Below are 16916 nucleotides of genomic sequence, written 5' to 3'. Positions count from 1 at the left end.
CTATCTTTTCCTTCCTTCTTTCTTAAATTGTCTCTTTTGAGATTTGACTGCTTTGGGATTGGCCAGTCTGTGGACACCTTACCTTGTAAACCCTGGCCACTCCAGCATCACCTCCATCTCTGCTTCCTTCCCTCTCATACTCTTGGCCAAGCCTTCTTGGGGAATTTTTAAACATTTGCACCCCAATTTTCTTCTCAGATATTAACGCTGATTATTAGCCCATTCTGGTCTCACTGGGAGTCAGTAATCTTTATGTCTTTTTCATATAAAGATGCTTCTCATTCAGTCTCTTGATAGGCACAGATCACTCTTGTGCTTCACTCAGACTAAACTCCATATGCTGATGTAGATGACATACATCCAACTATATCAAATTTGATTAAGAAGAATTGAGAGGAAGTTGAAAGTATTTAGTTATCCTCTCTGATTCTTAAGGAAATGCAGTATCTTTTGTTGAACTCCAAGAAATGTGGTGTGTGTGTGTGTGTGTGTGTGTGTGTGTGTGTGTGTGTGTGTGTGCGCACGCGCGCGCGTGCGTGTACATATACTCATTCAGCCTGTTATCTCAGCTGAGCATAACCATGAATTTTAAGGAAATGAAAAATGAGTGTAATAATAAAATATTAAGCTATCACATGTAACATCTGTTCCCGAATAAATGTACAAAATATCATAATGTGGTTAATGATAAATACAAAAGTTGTTTAAGCATCAAAAACACGGCTTAATGAATGATTCTGGGAAGTTGGCAGTGAATGAAACAGCATACTTTCCCCAAATTCCCATATAAAACCACAAGAACAATCGCATGTCAAAATCATAACCCAATAGGAAACATTTACAAAAGAACCAGCTAATGATGAAAAGCACATTATAGGCATTTGCCTTAGATAATCATAGTCTCATCCCTGTAAGAGAAGGGAGAGGGAAAGCATAGACCTGGCTGGCCTGACAACAGGACAGCCAGGGACATTGACCAGAAGATTCAGTGAGCTCAACTACATACTCAAGAAGCAGGGAGCAGATGGTCCTTGGTAACATTCTGATAAAGATGCATGAGTAGGTCCAAGAAATGCTCAGTAGTTACTGGTCAGGCTCAACTTCCACAGTCTGGCAGTGCCACATACTAGCAGAAAATTCACCAAATGGCATAAAAATTAAATAGAATAGGGAGCACGGGTATTATGGAGGAAAAAATAAATTTCTATAAAGGTGGAGAAGAAGAGAGTTGAGAAATATTTGTATGTGCAGTGTCTATCTCCTAACCTCTTGTCTTTTGAGAAAGGGCCTCATATACCAACTGTGGCCTGGAACTCTTCATCTTCATGCGTCCACCTCCCAAGTGCTAGGATTTTAGGCATAATACTTCACTTGATTTCAACTCCTTTTCTTAAGGAAATTCTGTATGTAATATATATAATTCATTTTATTGAAAATTCCATGCATGCACATAATCCATCCTGTTTCCTGCCCTCAAGTTCTTTCCCTATCTGCCACATTACTTTTCCCTCCCAACTTCCTGTGCTCTCTTTAGAAATAAAAAACCACTGAGTATGTTTACATAGAAAAAATGATTCCTGTAGTTAAACAATGTATCATATGTATATTTTTCTAATTATTTTTGCGTGTGATTAGTGCAATTACCATTAAACCTTAAGTAGATAAAACATGGGTTATAATCTTAATTTCAATCAAAGTCATACAAATTAAAAATGTCAAAATACACTGATCATTTCAAAAGATCTATTTTTGTCCTAGTCTAGCTGGTAGGTATCACACTAAATTTTCAAATAGCATCCTCTTAGATTTAATAGTTTAAATTATCCTATCAGGTTGTTGTCCAATTGTGTGATTAAATGTGGGTTAGAGTGCACAACTACTTTAGGGTAGAGAATAACTCCCCCTTTATCATCTCTGTGGTCAGAGCTGAAGAGAGCCAAACTTGCGTGTCTCTTGTCTTTGAAACACGCTGGTGCTCCCAACACAAACAACTTTGTGAAAGCAGTTTCTTGGGGAACTTGGCCCCTCTTACTGTTAAAGCAAGTGGTAGTAACTCACATTTGACTTTACTAGAACATTTATGAGCACAGCAGCTTGTCTCGTCAATTGGCCCAGTCACTGGGTCATAGTGAGCCGCCTTGTTTCCACACCCACTGCAAGTTACTTTTTCTTTAGAGCAAATTGCCTGTCTGATAACAAATTATTACTTAACCATTTGTGGCAATGAAAACCCTCAGAAGACACTAAAGATCCTGTCAGAGACTGTGTGAGGCAATTGCTGAGCTAATGGGTCTTTACTAGAAGATATGGAGTGGGGTTATTTCTAAAGATAGAGTAGGTTTTCATTTGCCTGTCTGAAAATATTTGCAATCAACTCTTTTGATCCCTCACTGTTTCTGCAGTGAGACTAGTAGCTGCTGCAGATAGAGGGACTGATATTCCAAGAAGCTATACAATCCCTAAAATTCCTACAGTTCTTTAGTGGGAAAGAAGGGATCTCTTGACTATTGCATTAGATATGTGAAATGAGAAAGAAAGGACTCAGAGATAATGGCAAAAGTGGAATCCAATTGTCCAGGAAATGAAATATTCCATTAAGAGAATTAGAAATATGCTGGGCATTGGTGGTGCACACCTTTAATCCCAGCACTCTGGAGGCAGAGGCAGGTGGATCTCTTTGAGTTCAAGGCCAGCCTGGTCTACAGACCGAGTTCCAGGACAACCTCCAAAGCAATACAGAGAAACCCTGTCTCTAAGAGAGAGAGAGAGAGAGAGAGAGAGAGAGAGAGAGAGAGAGAGAGAGAGAGAGAATTGTAAATAACAGAATAACAGAAGGCTATATTTTTAGGAAGGAAAGTGAGGGATTAGAGGCAGGCTGGATCTGAGTTTATGGCCAAATCACAGCCCAGCCTCTTTGCAGGAGCAACCAAAGAAAAGGAAGAGATGAAGATAAGAGTCAGGAGAGAAAAGTGGAAATTATAATAGTAGAAAGGGAAGACTGAGATGAAAAATCACACCCCACTGAGAAGAGATTAGTGTGTTCACATATGATGCTTAGAGCACACTAGCATTCATTGTTTACAAATCAGTAAATCGGCCAGCTTAAGCTAAAAGAAAAACACGATGTGAGAGAATATGTCGTCAGTGCAAATATTGAGAAGTTGGGAAGCAGTATGAAGTGTTGTGGGGATGTTACAGGAGAAGAGAGGAAGCTGGGCGTGGTGGGGGGAGGGGGAGTCTCAAATTTGAGATCAGTCTGGTGTCCATAAAAGCTTCGAGAAGAAAAGGGAGAAAGAAGAGGAGGGAAGAAGAAGGGAAGGGGAGAATGAAAGAGTTTTAAAGTGTTTGCAAAAGGAGAAAGGAATACAGTCACTTCCTAGCCAAGACAAGAGGGTTGGGCAGAAAAGAGAGTATGCAACAGAAAAGGGAGTTTGGGATAAGATGAGAGCATCAATTCTGAGTAGAAATAGGTTGGATTGGATAGAAGTGCAGAACAGCAGGGGTTACAACCTGGGAATTGAATTGGTGGGCCCTGGGTGTACCGAGAATGCCACAAACAAACAGTATTCTGAGCACTGACTTCCTAACTGAAGTCAGAGTGACATTCTTGTGCCTGGTAAAGCTGGAAATGTGGCCTTGTCTGCACTAGCTGTAGATGCTTAGCATCTGGAATCAGAAAGTATAATAGATAATAATTTTTGATAAATACTGTGAAGGTTTATCTAGAATTGCTTGTCGAGTAGATGAGAGAACAGCTTAGGAATTGAATGAAAAGTGCCTGAGGCTGAAAGGGTATGAGATGGAGGCTGGCTACATGGCAGACACTAATGATGATAGTCCATGTTGAGCCAAAGAACATAGAGGCAAGACAGGTCTATGTGACACTAAGATGCCTGCTTTAAGATGAGATCATGTGAGGTCAAATGAGCAGTGCAAAAGGGGTGGGAAAATACTTTCAAAATGACCTGAAAGGAACCTTAATATAAAAAGATTATTAAAGTAGCTGAAAGAGACAAAAAAAATCACACAAAACCAGAGCCTGGAGGCTTCTGAAGACCAGAAATATGTCCACCAAGTGGCAGGGTGTGTGGTGTTCCACTGGTGGGTTTCGCTGTCTGGTCTTTATAGTCATTCTGTCTGTGGAATCATTTCTGTTGACTCAACTTCAAATGAAAGAAAGGCTTTTCCTTGAAACACATTCCGTATATTGAATGGCTCCAGGGGATACTTGATCTTATACAGTTTCAATCTTACATGTGTGGTTTGGGGTAAAGGTATTGGTTAACATTTCTTTAAGTGCAAATAAATGACCTTCTCTAAGCACAATATATATGCCTTAAGTTTAGCAGTTTGTTTCTAATAGATGTGTGGCTGACTGAATGCATTCACTCTTGGTCATTACGATCATGTTCAGTTAGGGCATCAGAGAGACTGAGAATGAATGAGGGAGTCACAAAGATAGCAGATCACTCAAGAATATATATACTGTACAACAGATTAACGTTTCTACAAATTAAATACAAGACTCACTGGGGAGACTCCTTGTCTATACCATTTTCATTTGATTTTAGCCTAAGGTTTTGCCTGTTCCAGGTACAAGGGGGGGTGTCTGTTTATAGGGTGGATTTCTGGGTAAAAATTAAAATAAGATTAGCTTTTAAACAGCACTATATGTCAGTAGTTCTAAACATTAGTAAGGAAAAATATTTCCTGCTGGAAAAAAAGTTTTCCAAACTAATTGCTAAAGAGTACATTCTGCTGCTGTTGCATTTTCCTAACACAATGTTGATGCCAATGTCATTTTAGCATAGTTTCAATGTTTATCCACAAGTAAATGGGCTGCTACATGGATGCTGATTCTAGAACACCCAGTTGTACACTTGGTCTCTGACTCAGTGACAATTATTCGTTTAGAGATAAGGTTTGGAGCATTTAGGATCCTGGACACTTGTTTCAAGCACAGAGATGTGTCCATCCCACTTGATATTACTTTGTACATTCTCATTAAAAAGTAGACTTGGGGAAACCTGTTGGCATCACAGTTGTATGGATGAGAATACAGGACTTTTGGTTCGGTTGTTATATGACAAACCATCCTCTGAATTGGGTGGAGTTCACTCTCTTTGCAATTCTCTTTCATGTCCCTTTCTCTGTTCTACTTTCAGTACACATTCAGTTCTACTTTCTTATCTTATGTGATAATGTTCTTAGTTTTTTTTCATTGTTAACTTGATGCACACAGCCTAGAGTCGCCAGAGAGGAAAACCTAGATTGGGGAATTCTCTAGATCAGATTTGGGTGTATCTCTCTTAATTATTAATTGATAGAGGAGAATCGAGCCCATTGGAGGTGGCGTCATCCACAGGTTGGTGGTCCCGGATAATGTAAGAAAGCTAACTAAGCAAAAGCAACAAGGTGCATTCTTCTGTGACTTCTGTTTCTAGTTTCTAGTTCCCTCCTTGAGCTCCTTAGTGATGGGCCCTCCCTCACCCTCACCCTGCAAGTTGCTTTTCATTACAGTGTCTTATTACAGCAACAGAAAGAAAGCTAGAATGGTAATTTTCATTTTATCTTTTAGTGTTCATATTTAGCCCATGTCCTTTTGTGACCTAACAGAAAGAATGTTAGGTCACAAGGGTCACAAAAAAAGGATGTGCTCCAGGTGTCAACTGTCTTTGGTACTCTATTGCTGTAGACATTTCAGAGTTGAGCAGCTGTGTCCCTTAGTCTTTAGGATATCTAGAAAGAACAGGACAAATACACATCATAAGACTGCATCTACAGAAGTTAGCACTGTGTTTTCAAAGTGCACCAAGAGAGGTATAGTAAGAAATTACCAGTACGGAGTCAGGTAGAAATATAAGGGTATTTAATAGGGAAAAGCCTTACTTACAGAGCGAACCAGCCAGCCGGTGGTAGTCTGTACAGCAAGCAGCAAAGAGAAACCGAAACCGAAAACGCAGTCCCCCTACTCACTCTGACCACGCCCTCACAAGCCCTCAGGTACTCTTGTAGCCAGCCCCTAAGAAGGCGTGGCTACAGCTTCCCCTACAGAGAGGTTGATAAAAACACCAGGAAATATACAAAATAGCACAGCAGGGTAAGAAGTGACTCCTAATCTTCACATGGGCATCTGGACCGCTTTTTTGGAAATAAACAGAAATGGATGGTTTGTATAAGTAAAGATGATCAATTAAGTGGCATTCCTGATTGAGGGACTACTGCAGACAGTATCAGAGAAGGAAACGATGGATATGAATGAGTGAGAAGATAATGGGAAGTGTTTACCCTCACTTACCACTGGCTCTCTGGGGGACATTTATCAGATGTGCTTGCCTGAACCCTCCTTGGGAGCATCTGAGTTCATCAGGGTATCTCAACTTCAGTTATGTTCTTACTTGCGCATCCCAAAGTGATTTTAATTTCCGCTTTGAAAACCACTTACAGTGAAAGAAAATAAGGCATTAAGTGTTGGAGATGTAGGTGTTGAAAGCATTTCTTCTCACAGTGAAGAGTCTGAACTCTGGGCTGGGGAGCTGACTCAGCAGTAAAGAGTACTTGGTACTGTTGCAGAGGGCGAAGTTGGGTTCTCTGCACCCATGTTAGGCAGTTCACACCCCTAAAACTCTGGCTCCACAGGTGCAGCAGTCTCTTTTGTCTTCTGAAGAGACCATGCACACACACCCCCATACACACAGGAGAGGGGGGGATAATTATAAATTGTTTAATTTAGCAGCCTGTGGAAACTCATTTGCTTCATACTCTCAATACATTTGCTTTTGGAGAAAAAAAATCACAGAGATAGTATAATTCCATTGTTGTTAATGCATGTTTTTGAATACTCTCATTTTCATCTGTGCCTGTGATAGTTACTGCTAATACTTCTGGATCATCTAGAGGTAAGTTTTAGCAGTCAACTTCCAGATGATGAAACACTAAAGTAAGATAAACAAGAAATACATAAAACATTCAGGAATCAAGTCATATAGCGATTGAGCGATTGGTGACAATACATGGCCATTTCTAGAAAATTTATGTGAGATACTTTTAAGTCCTATAGTCCAGGAGGCAAAGACACAGGCTCAAACAGAAGTCTTTTAATTTAATTAGATGGCAAGTTTCATTGGCTGGAACTCAAGGCCAGTATATTTATACAGCTAGGTTGCCAAATAAAATACAGGACACTTAAACATACTTGAATTTCAAACAAAAATGAGTCATTTTTTGTTTAAATTTGTGGAATTAAACATACTTTGAAAAGTGACTTGTTTATCTGAAATTCAAATTTAACTGGTGTCCTTTATAATTATTTGTTAAGTCTTGAAACTTTAGCCTTGTAACTTGCTAAGCCAAGAAATACTCAACACAAAATAAGGAAAATTGCAAATGATTATGTCTCAAGGTATGAAAAACAAAAATATACCCTTTCTTTTCCCAGCCAAAGTTTACCAAAAGTAAATGGTAAAAAGTCGATATGACTGCAAAAATGCGTGTTTAGTTCCTTGGTAGGTCTGTGTGCTGGGTGCATGTGTTTAAAGTTCATATTCTTCCACTCATTTTGAGGGTGTTCCTTTTTTAAGATACCTCCCAGAATCATGACCCCTCCTCTTCAGGGGATACCTTATGGTGCAGCAGCCACAGCATGGGAAGTTGATTAGAAATGCAGACTCCTCAGCCTCCCAGACCCACAAACAGGCTGCCTTGAGGTTGCTAGGCTCATATTGAGACATGAAGATTTAAATACAAAGCTTGCAAACATGCTTAAAGAAAGAAATCATAAAATATTTTTTAATTAGGATGGGAGGGAAGGACAGAAGGGTGGGAGGAAGGAAAGAAGAGAGGGAGGGAGGATGAGACAGAGAGAGGAAGAGAGAGAGAGAGGGGGGAAGGAAGGAAGGAAGGAAGGAAGGAAGGAAGGAAGGAAGGAAGGAAGGAAGGAAGGAAGGAAGGAAGCCATAGGTTCCTCAGGGCCCAGTGAGCAGTAGGTGAGGTTGTATTAGTGAAAGGAGACTAGGATCTTAAATAAAAGCTTTTTAAGAGGAGAGTAAGTAGAAACCAACCTCTCTGTACATCAGTTCCTTTCATAACAAACGACCCACTTGGCTTTGCCCAAGCCCTGGGTTTGGAGGTGACTCCAATCACTGTCCGTTTCCTGTGCTCATAGAGGAAAGCAGTATGAAATGGTGAGACCCAAACTAGCTGCTTATCAAGACCTGTTATGTATACAGGTGTCTTGTATCTGGCCCATGATTTCACATTTACCCTTTTCTTAACATATGTGCCAATTTATTTCCTTTCCAGGGCAACTTAAGCCTACAGAATGTCCTGCCTATCTGCTCTGTGCACCAGAGCACAGGTCTCAAGCTGCAGTTTTTGCACACTGCTAGCTGAGTGTACCCTACACGTTTGTTTGTGGCTATTGTCATTAATTTTCTCCAAATGGGTCATTGAGGCAGATTTGGATGACTGTTCAATTATTAGTACTGAAGGAGTAATTAAGGAGAATCCCTGCTTGCCTGACTTACCGAAGTCCCCACATATCACTCTGAACATTTTCCTCTTAATGTGACCAATCACATAAATTCTCAGAAACAAAATTAAAGGTCACCTACACATTGAACTCCATCATGTCTGTGGGTATCATACCCTATGTGTCTGTAATGGATTCTCACTACCTTCTGATTTGAATTTGGGGGTTTCAGCATACACTCTACTTTGCCATCAAGTGATCTTGTGGTCTCTGCCAGTTCCTATAACACTTTCAATTGGCTATTCTTAAAAGACTGTAGATGTGGCAATTTCTGGGTCTCAAGGAAGAAGTTCAAGATCCCTAAATTGCTGATTCTCACTAGTCAGACTTGAGTTCACAGCAAGACCAAGGTAATGCCCTAATTTCCAGACTCCTCTGCCCGTGCCTTCCCAGCCCATTGGGGAGATGTTTCACACTGTAGCACCAACAGTAAGGACTTTCCTGGGAGATCTGAATACTTACTCATCCAAATAATGTCACAGCTAACTATTATCTGCTTCCAAACAGCTGAGCAGCTTCACAGAGCCAGAGTAAAACAACTTCAGTGGAGACTAATGAGTGTAAGTCCCCCATACATTTAGGATTTCTATAATAGACCAAGACAGGAGGAATGATAATTAATTAGCCACAGTACAGGGGTATTATAATTGTGGTTGTTATTATTTTCCCTCAGACTTTAAAGTGAATCAGGAAGGCAAGAATAAAAATCCTAGATTCTTGAAGGAGACATTAGATACCAGTTTGAAATTAAAGGTCCAGAAACATCACATGACTTACTTATCATAGCATGGCTGTTTTGTGATACGGAATGACATTGTCTATGTTTTTGTGAAGATCTTCTAAAAGGACAACAGATTTTTGGCAAAGTTTTCACTCTTCTTTTGCAGTTTTGATTGTCAAATGGAGGCATCAAAGAACTGTGGAAGAATGCAAAAAAAAATAATAAGTTTCTTATATTCTATACACAGGTTGATTTGGTTCATACATATCTTATGCATACTGAAAGTGATATCATTTGTTTTGTTAAGTGATTCATGAAGAAAATTTTAATGGTGTGAAGTTTTCCTTTTGTAGCATTCTGTCTGTAAGTGCTACAAAAATAATTCAAATATTCAGGTTTTGAGTTTTCAATGTATTTAACCCATATGCACTTTACCATATTAGTATGAGAAATGCTATTTATCTTTGTTAAGCATAAAGAAAGTAATATAAGATTTTAGATTTTACAAATGAAGAATATCTTGAATGAATTTTAGTTGTGTTGTATCCATTTCATCATTCATCTTTACTAATGAAATGTAGGTGGGCAGTGAACAACTAGGTGATTAAATCATGAGTATGATGGGACTTCAAGGGTGAGATGGAGCACTGACCCAGCCTATGCAAGGCCCTGGGTTCATTTCCTAGCAGTGGAAAATAAAAACAAAACAATAACTTCTGAAAATAACTTTGTATTGTGTTTACCCTGCCAAATATTCTTGTACTATTTTGAAGATTCCATGATGAATTTTAATACAATGCATACCACCAACAATCCCAGACTTTTCATATAAAAAGAAGTTAACTAAAACTTTGTGACATGCAAATACTGATATTGTTAATGATGTCACACTTTAAGAGTAAGATGAAAGTAAAATTATGTCCACAAATACTGGCTGAGTTATGTGTAAACTATTGAATTTTAGGAAGTAATTTTGATAGTGGGCAAATTAATTTTGTAAGTAGATAGATTTCATGTTAATCTCAGTTGCTTGTTCCTAGTTTTTCAAGTTAGTAGATAATGCAAATGATCACCTAGTATAAATCATAAAATATACTAAGAAGATTTTACTACTATGCAGCTTTTGAGAGTGCCATCATCAGGGTGCTTGTCACCAGTACATCTTTCTAGTAACAAGTCCCTGAGTGTAACATCTTTAAGTGCTAGGTATGGGAATTAGTTTGTGGGGCTGCCCTTGCCAGGTGGACCCAGAGGTCATTGTGCTTCTTGCCCTTTTATAAAATAGATATGAAGCAAGGAATTAACAATGCTTCTTGCCTGGGGGAAATAAGGCATTAGAGAAATCCAGTTCTGAAGTCATGGAAACCAAATGGGAGCTATAAACAGTAGGCCCCAAGCATGTCGTGTTCTCCCTAAAATAAGTAGGAACCATGAATTACAGTACTACCTCCAAAGAGACTGGGCATGTGTTCATCAAAGGTTATGATCTCCAGGCCCATGGCCAACACCTTCTTTTGCTTTGTGCTATTCTGTGCACCGTTTTAATGTCTTCTTTTGGATAGCAAGGATCACTCAGTGTCACTTACCTCATGAGATTTAATCAGCTAATCAACATCAGACTTCCTGACCACATGGTGCTATGGTGACTGTGCATGGTATTATTAATAAGCAGAATATAATTACTTCAGTTGACATTTTTCCAGAACATGAAACTAATACTCATCCCTGCTTGATGTGAAATACTTTACACTCAGCCATTAATCATGGACGTTGGCATGTCATTAGCAAATCTAGCAAGATACCAAGCACCACTATATGTACACTGATATTTAACCTTTTTGCATTAAAAGTCTTTACACAGAAATAAAATTCCCTCAATATTTATTGCCTTATTTATGCCAAAATTGCAGGCACTTTGATAAATGGAGTAATCACTTCTAGTGTCACTGTGGCTATGAAATGCATTTAATGTCTTCTGTGACTGTGACTTAATAATTCATTTCAGCACATCTATTTAGAAATCACAGTGGTTTTATTTGATAGACAGAGTGCTGGAGAGAAAGGCTCCTCCTGTCAATAAAAATAGCCCGTGTTTGAAAATTAGTGTCTACCATGCAATATTAACTTCATAGGCTTAGGTTTGTTTACAGCTTTTGGTGATGGATCCCATTTTAAGATTTGACACCTTTAATGTTTGGCCATAAAAGTCATAAATACATGTGCTTAGTTTGAAAAACACTTACTTAAGCCAGAGTGATATTTCCTCTATCTTATTTGGTAGGAAATCTAACAGCTAATTGAAACCACACTCATAGTAATGGTTAGAGAATTTTATGGCCTTACTTTTTTAGTGAAATGATGACAACAGAAATGATATTGGTATTAAATTCTAGAAGAGAGAATCATACTTCAGGGTTACACATGGGAGTGCATACCTTTAATCTCAGCACATGGAAGACACATATCCATTTCATAAGTTCCAGACTAGCCTGAGCTACATAGTAAGATTCTGTCTGGAGTTTGGGTTTTTTTTAATGAATTTTAAGGACTGCAGAAATGGCTCATAAATTAAGAAAATGTATTTTTTCTTTGCAGAGGATCCAGGTTTGAGTCCCAGAAACCACATCAGGTGGCTCACAACCATCTCTAACTCCATTTCCAGGGGATCAGCTGCACTCTTTTGGCCTCTCTGGGCACCTGTGTTTATGAGGTGCACATAAGCTCATATAGGCACATACAAATATTCAGAAATCTAAGTAAATAAATATTAAAATCATAGTTTATCTTCTTATATGTGGCACTTTTCAGACAAAAATGATTATAAAGCATGCATTAAACCTTGCCTTTGAGTAACTTGGGAGTGGATATTGTCAATAGACTGCCATTTGCTGGATGTTGGTAGCCAGAATGGAGACTCAAGTACATGACTCAGGGACCTTACAGAGGGGGACATATTAATTCCAGTGGTGATTGTTGCAAGAGATCATTTAATGCGGTTCAATTGAGAAGTTAACCTAGAATAGTTAGAAAGTAATTTTTTCAGAAAGACAGCACATGTTATCACAGGCTGACCTTGAACTTCCAAACCTCCTGCTTTCACCTCCCTAGAGCTGGAATTAACAGGAATGTGCCACCTATGCTTGATGTACACGATGGTAGGAATTGGAACTAGGACTTCTAACATGTCAAGCACTCTACCAACTGAGAAACATCCACAGCCTGGTAAATATGTATTTGTTGATGATAATATCTCACTATGATGCTCATTATTTTTGCATTTTCCTGTTTTAGAGACGCCCAAGCAGATGGCCAGCAATGAAGTTTCGAAGAGGATCAGGACATCCTGCTTATGCAGAAGTGGAACCAGTTGGAGAGAAAGAAGGTTTTATTGTATCAGAGCAGTGCTAAAGTTTAGGACAGAGCAGCACCAGTACTGGCTTACAGGTGTTAAGACTAAACTTCGCTTATACCTTTAAAACAAACAGACACACACCCACAGCCACACACAAAGGAGCCCTAAACTGCTGTAGCCAGAAGGGAGACAAGATTTCTGGATGAGCCCAGCACAGGAACATTGAAAAGAAAACTCAGACTTGTACAAGACACCATGTACACTGAATATAAAATTCCCTAGTGGAATGACATCCATGGTTCATGAGGAACATCTCCTGTGGACTTGCCAGACGTGTGACAAGGTGACAATGTTTTTAGTTTAGGTGCAGGGTTGCAAAGGGATCAAGGAAAATATAATGATAATAAATAAAGCTTTAGTTCACAAGGGATCTACACCTTTGGTTCAAATGTTCTTCTCTGATGTCTCAAAGATAACTATGTTCCAAAGCCTGAATGCTTTCCCTGGAAAGAGCAATGACGAATGTTTCAAGAATGCTGGAAATAATAGCTAACATGAGAGCAAATCCAAACCCAAAAGAGGTTTTTCTATCTTTTCCAAACACACTTTGGGCAAAGAGTTTTTACTTTTTGCTCTAGATGCAGTTGTTCCAACAAGTTCATTATTTCGCAGGATGAACCTTTCATCTGTTCAGAAGTTCACTATGCCTGCCTCTTCCCTGGTAATGAATACCCTTTCTATGATCTGTGACACAATTTCCAAAGGTTAAGTTAAGGACTAGAAAGGAGGGCATAGCCAGTGAGGTAGTTCATTCTCTCACTTCAGAAAAAAAAAAAAAAAAAGAGTTTTCTTTTCAGAGGTGCTGCCTCCTCTCCCACCTGGAGTCCTAGGAAGCCTCATTTGCTCTTAGCTAGTAGAATCAGACAGAAATAACAGGAAGAATTATGTGATCATTTTTGAGACAAATATTTTAAGGGATTTTGAACACCCATTAAAAAAAATCACCATATGTTTATGACAAACCCATTTCATTGTCAATTCCTGTCTAAGAAGCCATTCAAGTCAACATATCCCTGGTGATAGGAAAAAAAAGAAAGAATGGAATAACCCTGCTGAATCACTCAGTAATTTTCTTTAAAGCACATAGTAGTTACATAAATATATATATAAATATATTTTTGTTTATAACTAACACAAGGCAGGCTCTTGTGGCTCTAAAGAGTGTATTTTGTCATCAAGACAAAACAAATGCAAGATGTATCACTGCATTCCTTCCACAACATTGTAAGATAAAACTTAATATTAGAATATTTTTATGTCATTTCCAGAAGTGGTTCTTTTAGTTGCAGCATGTATCATTTGGTGGCCTATTGGATCCACTCTTTCATTCATACCAACCCCCTCCCCCCATGATTCAAAGAAGCAGTAGAAACATCCCTCGAGTGAAGTTCTCATTTATACTCTGATCACAATCCAATTTTTAAAAAATCCCTGTAAGTAAGGAAAGGAAATGTACCAGTCAAGAAGGGAAGTTGTCAATGTGAAGCATATCTCTAAACATGTGTTCAGGTACTGTAGTGTAGAAGTCTACCAATCACTTGACCTGTAAAACTTCAACCTTCTGTGCCAAGAAAAAGTTATGGTTCTTACAAGGTACAGCATTTAACATTTGCAAATTCAAGTTTCCAAAAGCAAAGATTCTTAACAGTAGCACTTCACTGACAGTTTACAATCTGTGTACAGTGTCTACACTGGACGGCCCCCATCCCCTAACAGAGTAGCACATTATCATCCCCAGTATCTGACATAAGTGAGGGCTCTTTTCTGCCACATGTATTTTGCTTTACACTTTGAAGTATTTGATGATGGTAACTTTTCCCTAACTTCAGCTAAACACGTCAGAAAACAGAGGTAAGAGAACAACATGACTGTAGGATGTGATGACACTCTGTTCCCCAAGAGCTATGCTGGAGTCATATGAGCTATCTCAGCTTATTCTTGTTGGTGTAGCTTTGGTGAGAAAGCATTAGCCAAATGACTTGCCAATGTAACTGGTGCAACTAGTATTCTACAGACACATAAGGTACACACAGACGATTTTCCTTTTAGGATAAGATAAGGATGTTTTCACAGGCTTTGGCAATAAGCATGACTTCCAACATCAATAGATTGGCAACCACATAAATCTCTTTGCCTATACATCTCACTCCTATCATAATTCCCACAAGTGGTAATGTCATCCTTATACCCTTCAAAGTTCATCTTCCATTTGTTACTTAAAACAATTGATAATTCTGTTAAGTGAATACACAAGACCCTCTGAATTATTCAGTACATCAAAGCACCAAGTAATGGGGGAAAATTGGAAGCAAGAAGGATTCTAAGTTATGTGGAAATTTTTTAAAATATCTGAGAGAGAGAATTAGGAGTTCAGCTTTGTATGAATCCACAAAAATATTGGTAGAGTCTTTTTGCTCTATGAAACTTTAATTCTGTTTATATTCTGCTTTGTTCTTAAATCCTGTTTACTTCAGAGGAAGGGCATATAGGATTTCTAGAAATTTCTCAAAAGAGTCCAGTATTGTGGATGTTATATGGATTATACATTAAGAAGCACAGATACAAGTACCTTAGTCAACATTCTATGAGCATGAAGAAAGAATGACAATGATGTTCTTATGAGAGGAATAACAATTGGATGCATACAACCTTAAGAAGAATCCAGGGAAATAGTGCTCTAAAGGAACTTAGCTATTTTACCTTAATTGTAAGAGTAATGATCAGCAATCAGATAACTAGTCAACCAACCATATGGTACATGTCATCTATTGGCTTGTTTGTGAGTGGTTGAGACTTTATAGTACATTAACAAATAGAAAGACAAAGGTTAACGGCAAGGTCAATTGAGCACTGATGTTTTTCTGTAAGGTTTCAGGGTATTCTGTAGACTCTCAAAACGTATGGTCTAGAGAGGTGCTGTCCACTATTTTACTACTGGCCAATTATGGCTAGTAAATTTTTAGATTAAATGCAATTTATATTCAATCTTCTGGTCACATTTCAGGGTTGGCCACACATGGCTCATGGCTAGCATTGTGGACTACAAACAATTCTATCATTGCAGAAAATTTTAATATAAAATACTATAATGTTTTAATTGAACTACTTATTCTTGAAGAAAATTGTGGAAGGAAGGAAGGAAGGAAGGAAGATGAAAGGAAGGAAGGAAGGAAGAAAATATGATAACTCTAAGACACATCAAACATTTTTTGTAATATACCCGAGGCCCCATAGAGAAATGAAGAGAATACCAGTTGACATGGCTTAATGTCTTCATAGTGTTTTCTTGGAAAAATCATTTCAATCTCCATGAGTCTCAATTTTCAAGTTGTACAAAAAATTAAATATGTTGTCCTGTCTTTTTTGAAAGATTATTTTGCATACTGATTATATATACAGATGTAAAGAGTTTCAAAACCTTACATCAATGTAATCTTTAAAGCACATCTATAGAGCCAGTACCAAATTGCACACAAAGAAAGAATAGTCCATCATTCCAAAATGCAACTAGAGATAATCAGGGCAATACATTCTTGAGATAGTGTTAAAGCACATAACAAAACTGCTTGAATATTTTTTGTTCTTTTTTTTCTTTTTGTTCATATTTTTCTTTTCTGACTCTTTTTCTTATTTGCACAATTGCTGTGTCTCCTCAACCTGCCTGGTCTCTTTCTTATGTCACTTGGTGCCAGTTGTTTTTCTGCTTTTCTACTTCACTCTTTACAATAAAATGAATCCCAGGATCTTAGCAGAGGATCTTTTGAAAACAAAACAAATGATACCAAACACATTAGTTATCTCATATTTATTTTATTTCTATTACAAATGTAAGGCGCTATGAAGTTAAAATATAAATATGATGGAGACTTGCTTTTTAATGTAAATTTGCAAATGCAAACTTTATAAAAGGAATAAAGTTACTTTAAAGAATGCTCTTGTCCAGATAATATATAGTGTGGAAAGGCATCTCATGCAACCTGTTCATTTTACTGATAAGAAAACGAACTTAAATAGATACAATAATTCTCTCTGTTGTTAAAAATGGGTTTTGAACTTAAAATTCTCAATTGGTCTTTTTGTTTCAATTGTTATTGCTTGCATTTTTGCAAGCAATAAAGACAACCAAACAGCTTAAAGTCATAATACATGACAAAATTAACTTTATCTGATATATGGATGATCTGTATATCCTACACTATAATATGAAACATGAAACAACCTTCATGCATCTGTTACTATCTCAAGAATGGTGT

General features: G+C 38.0%; 1 protein-coding gene across 3 annotated transcripts in view; it reads left to right on the top strand.

Moving 5' to 3' along the window:
- Plxdc2 (plexin domain containing 2) overlaps positions 1-12937 on the top strand; it is a 401026-nt gene extending 388089 nt beyond the window's left edge. For all 3 annotated transcript variants that reach the window (XM_035442807.1, XM_035442806.1, XM_035442805.1), the window contains one exon: positions 12543-12937. In XM_035442807.1, coding sequence (XP_035298698.1) covers positions 12543-12659 — 117 coding nt within the window. In that variant the 3' untranslated portion in view covers positions 12660-12937. The remainder of the gene's footprint in view (positions 1-12542) is intronic.
- The last annotated feature ends 3979 nt before the right edge of the window (positions 12938-16916 follow it).

Source organism: Cricetulus griseus, chromosome 3, assembly GCF_003668045.3.
Source record: "Cricetulus griseus strain 17A/GY chromosome 3, alternate assembly CriGri-PICRH-1.0, whole genome shotgun sequence".
NCBI lineage: Eukaryota > Metazoa > Chordata > Mammalia > Rodentia > Cricetidae > Cricetulus > Cricetulus griseus.
Note: the sequence above shows the minus strand (reverse complement) of the source record. Positions and strands in the feature narration are given on the sequence as shown.